Source organism: Limulus polyphemus, unplaced genomic scaffold, assembly GCF_000517525.1.
Source record: "Limulus polyphemus unplaced genomic scaffold, Limulus_polyphemus-2.1.2 Scaffold36, whole genome shotgun sequence".
Lineage (NCBI taxonomy): Eukaryota > Metazoa > Arthropoda > Merostomata > Xiphosura > Limulidae > Limulus > Limulus polyphemus.
In genome coordinates, this window is record NW_013665646.1 from 469,087 (window position 1) to 477,497 (window position 8,411).

An 8,411-nucleotide genomic window follows, 5' to 3' on the forward strand; every position below is an offset into this window, starting at 1 on the left:
TCATCGCCTTAGTTATTGAATGTAACGGCACCATCGCTTAGGAAATAAAACACACATTTTATTAATTTAAATGTTCATCGCCTTAGTTATTGAATGTAACGGCACCATCGCTTAGGAAATAAAACACACATTTTATTAATTTAAATGTTCATCGCCTCCACCGTGTAGTAAATAAACTTCGTTATTTTGTATACTTGTTTGAAAGATTCACGAATCTGAGTTCATGTTTTGTAGAGATTCGTGAAATTATTTTCCACTTTTTCTTCATTCTGTGAAACATTTAATTTCAAATCTTTGTCTCGTTATTTTTTGTCGAAATTCAAAAGTATGTGATTAGACATATTTTTTTGTATTATTATTACCACAGGTCTATGTCGTTTTGCTTTTCAAATACAAGGGTTAAAAATCCCTAAATCAAACTTTCTAGTCTGGTCTTTTCGTACATTTGATGATGATAACGTTTCTGCTACTCAAACTCAGTATTACATCTGTTTACCAATCTGAGCTGAGATGCAGCTGTGTCATTTTTTTTTTCGTCAGGAAGCAACCTTTAAATCAGTTACATGACCCCCGTCCCACGCATCAAAACTACTAATTTACACGGATTATATTTAATGGTGTAATCAACAGCTGCCGTGTAGATCGTACACCACCTGGCGGCTATCACAGTAACATCTTAATGTGTTATTTCAAGACTTATCTTGCACGCTGTACTAGTGTATTATTGTCGAAACTTACGTTTTAATCCATCATCCCATACATCAAACAAAAACAAACAAGAAGGTCGTGAATAAATCTGTTGAAAGTTAGCCCTGGGATGAAAACACATCACGAATAATTATTTATCACAGCTAATCATCAAAGCAGTTTATGACATCTTAGCTTGGAGTAGTTAATCATCGACTGGATTTTAATTAGAAAAGAAAAATAAACAGCGTAATTAGGACGTTAAGAAGATTATTAAGACGCCATTTTTTCATACTATTCTTTAATGACTTAAGAATGGCTAAGCTGTAACTGACGATTTATTATCGAATAATAAAGTATATTACTGTCTTTTTAGACCAGTATTACATAAACCCTACGGTCATGTAAGATCAATATTACTTACATCATACTGTCTTTTCAGACCAATAGTAACTAAATCACAGTCTTGTCAGACCAATATTAAAACTAACCTTACTGTCTTTTCTCTCGATTGTAAAGAATGAAAATATACCATTCAGTAGGTGGCTACAAGGTTTATAACCACTATAAAGAATGAAAATATACAGTCAGAAGGTGGCTACAAGGCTTAAAACAATTATAAAGGGTAAAAACATGTCATTCAATAGTTGGCTACAAGGCTTAAAACAATTATAAAAAAATATACCATTCAGTAGGTGGCTACAAGGTTTATAACCACCATTCTTTATAATGGTTATAAACCTTGTAGCCACCTCCTGAATGGTATATTTTCATTCTTTATAGTGGTTATAAACCTTGTAGCCACCTCCTGAATGGTATATTTTCATTCTTTATAATGGTTATAAACCTTGTAGCCACCTCCTGAATGGTATATTTTTCATTCTTTATAATGGTTATAAATCTTGTAGCCACCTACTGAATGGTATATTTTAATTCTTTATAATGGGTTATAAACCTTGTAGCCACCTACTGAATGGTATATTTTCATTCTTTATAGTGGTTATAAACCTTGTAGCCACCTACTGAATGGTATATTTTTATTCTTTATAGTGGTTATAAACCTTGTAGCCACCTACTGAATGGTATATTTTCATTCTTTATAGTGGTTATAAACCTTGTAGCCACCTACTGAATGGTATAATTTCATTCTTTATCCATGATGTCAGAAAAACACGTAGCTTCAAGAAGTCTCAATATATAACGATAAAAACCTCATAACCCTTGCGCTTTCGAAAGGAGGACCTTTCTTCTTCAGGGTCCTGAAGGGTTATAGGGTTTTTATCGTTTTATATTTTCACTCTTTTACGTTGACTTTTAAATCTTCTAACCAACTATTAAGCATCTTTTTTCCCATTGTGGTTATTTTTTTTATTAAGAGCACATAACATTTTAAGAATTCAACGGCAGAACATCTATATGATACCAGAGCTAAAATAATTTTACTTATGTTTGCATCGTTAACGAACAAGGGCTAGTTATACGAGTTAATTACACGATAGTATTTTGACTTGAATGGTGCTATTTAAGTATCTGGTTTCTAGACCAACTAGAAGCGCTCAAGCTTTAAGTATGTTTCAATAAGTTATCTCTACTGCTGTAAGCCGGAACCCATAAGTCACCAGTAGCCTTAGATACTTAGTGCGATTTATTGAAACCAAATCCTTTTACTAGTCAACTGATTCGTACCACTTGTTATTACTACTTCTTACTACACAAACAAAGGGGACACGGGGAACTTCCTTTCAACTTTTTGAAAAATCGAATCTAATACGCTGCTCGCACTGTGTAAATTAGTACCATCTGGTAGGTGGATGTTAATTATGTTTGAGGAAGTGTGATGGATAAGTTAATAATTAAAAGAAAACAGCATCAATTTATGCTAGACACTACGCGTAAAAACTGATAAAAATCCTTGTTACGTCAAAAGAGACCTTTCCGTTACCACACGGCTGGGTATTTATTTGTTTTAGCGCTAAGCTACACAATAGGCTCTCTATGCCCTGTCCACCACTGGTAATCGAACCCGGGATTTTAGAGTTGTAAGTTCGTAAACTTATCGCTGACCCACTGGGGACTTGCCAGAGTGGTCAAACAGCGAGGAGTTTATTGTCAAGTCTGTTTGTTGTTAAGCGCAAAGCTACATAATGGGCTGACTGTGGTGTGCCAATCACAGGTATCCAAACCCCGTTTTTGGCGTTATAAGCCCTCAGACTTACCGCGAAACCACTGAGGGGATTATTATCAAATTTGAGGAATTTATCCAACTAATAAGCGCCCAGACAATATCACAAATTTGATGGTCGTGGTCAATTTTCAAAGTTTTTATTAGATTTCGTATATCTAAACCGAACTTCAGAAAATGTGTATCACAATCAGATGGACAGGATGTGATCGAGTGATTAGCGTGCTCGCTCTATGAATCCGATGATCTAAGGCTCGCGACTCGAAGTCTCAAAAAACTCGCTTTTTTGGAACCGTAGGTGCACCATAATAATGACAGCAAATCCCACTATTAAATCGAACAAGGGTAGCCCAAGAGTTGGCGGATAGTGCTGCTCAAAATTAGGGACAGTTATGGTTCAAATATTTCTTATTTGAAATTGTGAAATAGAGCAAATCTTAAAAGGATATCACGTAAGTAAGACAGAGGTGATCAAAGATAAGTTGGATCGCTTTATAACTTAATGAAAATAAACGTAATATATATATACGTATATTAACATTTTACATAAAAATCAAACAGTAAACGAAGTCGGTAGTACAAAGATGCCAAAAAAAAAACCTATTGTACTAGCCAGACATAAAATAAGTATCCGTCAGTGTATTCTACAGAGACTGACTTTCACCCTAAGAGCGTTAAGAAGTGGGCCACCATCGGTTTCACGAGGTTTTTAAACCACAGAGGTGGTTGTTGATGTCTTTGTTTGATACCTGAATGTCTTAATAAAAATCAGAACTTCAACATTTGGCTTTTTCTTTTTTCTTTTTTTAGGTAACCACTGTGAACTAGTGGATCATTGTGCTTCTCAACCTTGTCGAAACGGCGCCTCCTGCCAGTCTTTACGGGATTCCTACCGCTGCACCTGTGCCCAGGGGTTCACAGGGCGCACGTGCACACGTGATGTCGACGAATGTCGAAAAGATCCCTGTGTTCACGGCAAGTGTATGAATAATGTCGGCTCTTACAGGTAAAGTATACTTGGTCGAAATTAACATTGTATTTCTTTAGTCTTGATAGGAGTCTTTAAAGTTTATTTTCAGTTTCTTTGGTGGGATCTTTATCTAACAATTTAGCCTTACTGGAATAATTTAAAATGGCATAGACTTTATCAAAGTAATCTTATTTATAACAACTCCATTCCCTTTGTCCCGATTTAAAAGCACAAAATTATCGAAACTTGTTTAATTTGTTCAAGGCAATGGTCTTCATTATATAATATATATATATATTATATATAAAAGCTTGATAAGACTTTTCCTGATATTTCAGGATTGTATTGTTCTTGTTTGTAGAGTTCTAATTTGTCATGTTATCAGCAGGGCCTTAGACAAGATTTTTTCTTTGGGGATGTTTTTCTTATTTGAATGCATTAACGTAAAGTAGGGATTAGTTTGTTTTGAATTTCGTGCAAAGCTACATGAGGGCTATCTGCGTTAGCCGTCCCTAATTTAGCATTGTAAGACTAGAGGGAAGGCAGCTAGTCTTTTACCAATAGTAGACCGTAACATTATAACGCCCCCACGAGCATGTTTGGTGGGACGGGGATTCGAACCCGCGACCCTCAGATTGCGAGTCGAACACCCAAACCACTTGTTAGCAGACTTGTTAAAATGTTTGGAGCTTTGTAAAGTCAGGGAATTTGAAAGTGAACCAAAAAGTCACGGAACATTTAAAAGTTATTCATATATTTTTTCTAAAAACTCAGAACCTGTACGTGCATGCTGCTAATCATGCTGCATAACTATGACAGTTATTGGTATATTTTAACACATAATCTTGGTGAGTCATTCTTATCTTATTTTATCTTGTGGTAATTATCCTGGTCATTATATATATGATGATAAGTTGGGTTAAATGTCCTTTTATGAGTATAAATTCTACATTTTCCTGTCTACCATCAAGTTGCAATGTTTTTGTTGTAATACCGATTTATTTCTATGGTGCTACACAATGGGCTATCTGTGCTCTGCCCACTACGGGTATCGAAACCCGGTTTCTAGCGTTGTAAGTCCGCAGAATTATAGCTGAGCCATCGGCGAGTATGTTCTGAAGTTTTTGATAAATCTTTTAAATCATATTACAGGCTAAAGTGGTGTTAATGAGATAGAAGTATGACGAAAAGTCGAAATACCCGTGTTTTGTACAAACGCGTATATAGGTTTGGAATATCTGGAATTTTGCCTGAAAAAGTCAGAGAAACTTTTTTTTTGGGGGGGGGATTATCCAACCTGAAAACTTAAGCTTAGTGTCTGTAGTGATGAAAAAAATAACGTTTATTGTTTTTTTGTTTGAAATAAAACTTGTTTCAAGACCATATATCTCTTGGATTTTTTCATCTTTTGAAAATGTTAACACTACTCTGTCTCTGTATCCTGTTTTAAGTTTACGTTTCAAGGTAAAGTTGCTTTTCAAAATCATATAACACATTTTGATTCTTTTTATTTGGAAAAAAAAATCCAAGCATAGCTATGTACTCGTTTCGAATTTTACACAGCCACGAACGTTCAGAATAACATCACAGTTTGTACGATTTACATGTTTGTCATAATTTTAATTACACGGACCCATCACTGGCGGTTAGAAAATCAGAAGGCTTTTTCCGTTACTCAGCTTTATTAACAATGTACGTGTATTTCTAGTAATATATTTTACAGTTTACACGTATTTCTAGCAATGTATTTTACAATGTACGGTGTATTTCTAGTAATGTATTTTGTAGTTTACGCGTATTTCTAGTAATGTATTTTACAGTTTACGTGTATTTCTAGTAACGTATTTTACAGTTTATGCGTGTTTCTAGCAATGTACTTTACAGTTTATTCGTACTTGTAGAAATGTATTTTACAATGCAGGTGTATTTCTAGTAATGTATTTTGTAGTTTACGCGTATTTCTAGTAATGTATTTTGTAGTTTACGTGTATTTCTAGTAATGTATTTTACAGTTTACGTGTCTTTCTAGTAACGTATTTTACAGTTTACACGTATTTACATAAGGTTAGTTACGTGGATCAGGACTATCAGTTTGAAAATATCATATGTTATTCTGTTTTATTCGTTCACTGTCACATTACGTGTTACATCAGCGCGTTAATTTGTAAACATCCCAATTTAAATAATACTTTTTTTCACTGTAACTTTTAATTATTTTACTTTTTCTCAGGTGTATTTGTAAAGTTGGCTACACTGGTCAGAAGTGTGAATCCAAATATATCCCTTGTGATCCCAGTCCCTGTCAGAATGGAGGATCCTGTAAGTCGATTGACACTTTGGACTACCAGTGCTCGTGTCTTCCAGGTAAGGACCACGAGCGCCACCACCTGGATGTCTCATTATAACAGATGTGTCTTAAATAAGTCTTCACAGTTGAACAGTGATAAAACAGCTGAATTGGTATTTATATGTATGATGAAGAATGATAAAACAATGGGACATCAATGTGTATAATAAATCTCGGCATAACAATAAAATAATATTACTGTAGACAGTAAAACTGACATAATTCTACAGCCATGTAATCAGCACGTAGAATAAATGGTAACATAACAATAATTACGTCAATAATCTGTGTAACAAACATCAACATAATAATAGGTTATCAGTATGTACAATAAACAGGAAAATAACAATAAAATACGACACTAACGTGTAAAATAAAAAAATGACGTAACATTAGCTAGATCATTAATGTGTAGAGTGAACAATGACGACGTAACATTAACTAAATCATTAATGTGTAGAGTGAACAATGACGACGTAACATTAACAAAATCATTAATGTGTAGAGTGAACAATGGCGACGTAACATTAACAAAATCATTAATGTGTAGAGTGAACAATGACGACGTAACATTAACTAAATCATTAATGTGTAGAGTGAACAGTAACGACGTAACATTAACAAGATAATTAAATGTGTACAGTGATATAACAATATCTAGAGTAAATAGCGACGTATATAGTAGCAATAATTAGATCTCCAAAGATGCATAGAATAACTAATAGTAGCAAACATTAAATATCAAGTATTTTTCAGAAGGAATACATTTATTTAAATGTAAAGTCGATTCCACACACAAAGCACTTATCCGTTTGTAAAAATGGTATTATTAGAATATATTTATTCTATTTTATGATTGCATTATAACTGATAAATTATTTTTATCTAATGTAAGAAAATGACCTGGTATAGTGGCAAGGAACCTTGCAAAGTTTTGTGCCTCTGCTTTCAATATTTAAATATTCGGTTCATCCTTCAACAAAATATCAATGTTTATTTTTTTATTATTTTATAACCCTGCAGGTGGTGTAAGTGTAGCCTATACATAGAATTCGTGCAATGAACATTGAGCTAAAGGCTACGTTTGAATAAAGAAGCTCTTGCTAGAAAGTTTATCAACACAGCTTCCCAGAAGCTTATATTTTTCTTTCTTGAGTACGATGATGGAAACCAAGAAAGATTTATAACCGCTGAATTAGATTACTCGGTAAATGTTTATCGTAAGAATACGCGTTCTGGGGGCGATTGGAGATAGCTAATCATCCTGTGTGCTTCAGCGCCCTCTGGCTGAAAGCTTTTGTTGGCTTGGTTTAACAGGCTTGGGATAGATTACATATTTCTGCCCCCTCACTCCCTCTGTTATCTTGGTCGGCGACAACATTTGTAGTTTCTATTACGGCACGCACGGTTTGTGAACTGAGATTTCTATGGACTTCTGCCTTTTTTTTCTTAACTTCGAAATAGTTTGGGGACCAGCAAGAAACCCGAAAAGTCGTCTCGAAATAGAATTAAAAAAATAATGGCAAGAGGAGTTCACAGAAAACTGGATGTTGAACACACTGTCTAAATCCACTTTAAAAACCACGTAACAATTTATATGCAGAAAAGGTATATCTCCACGAGTCTTGACTCGCGAATATTCACTGTCATATTTTCCACATATTGCTCGTTCATTGGTTAAAGTAAGCAACTCGGTGTTACTAAAACTTATTCGCATTTTTATTTTTACCTTTTTACTCTTGATACTCTTATCTAGAACAGCAGTAAATGTATTAGTATAAGAATTCACAACCAGTGCTATAAAATTGATAGTCAAATCCCTCTATTTCTTAAGAGAAGCCTAACACTTGGATGTTCAGTAAACATGGATGGCTCGAAGTTTTGAACACAGTTGAAGTCTTATAGGAATTGTAATTAAATCTCTTATCTACTATTAAAAGGAGATTTGACTTGTCGTAGTTCACCATGCATGTTTGTATTTATTTTAGGTTTCACGGGTACCAACTGAGATATCATATTTATGTTTGTATTTATTTTAGGTTTCACGGGTACCAACTGTGATATCATATTTATGTTTGTATTTATTTTAGGTTTCACGGGTACCAACTGTGATATCATATTTATGTTTGTATTTATTTTAGGTTTCACGGGTACCAACTGTGATATCATATGTATGTTGTATTTATTTTCGGTTCACGGGTACCAACTGTGATATCATATTTATG

General features: G+C 34.2%; 1 protein-coding gene across 1 annotated transcript in view; it reads left to right on the forward strand.

The window, feature by feature from the left end:
• LOC106460853 (neurogenic locus Notch protein-like) overlaps window positions 1-8,411 on the forward strand; it is an 87,395-nt gene that overhangs the window by 38,957 nt on the left and 40,027 nt on the right. The window contains exons 4-5 of the mRNA XM_013920600.2: window positions 3,680-3,875; window positions 6,070-6,203. Coding sequence (XP_013776054.1) covers window positions 3,680-3,875; window positions 6,070-6,203 — 330 coding nt within the window. The remainder of the gene's footprint in view (window positions 1-3,679; window positions 3,876-6,069; window positions 6,204-8,411) is intronic.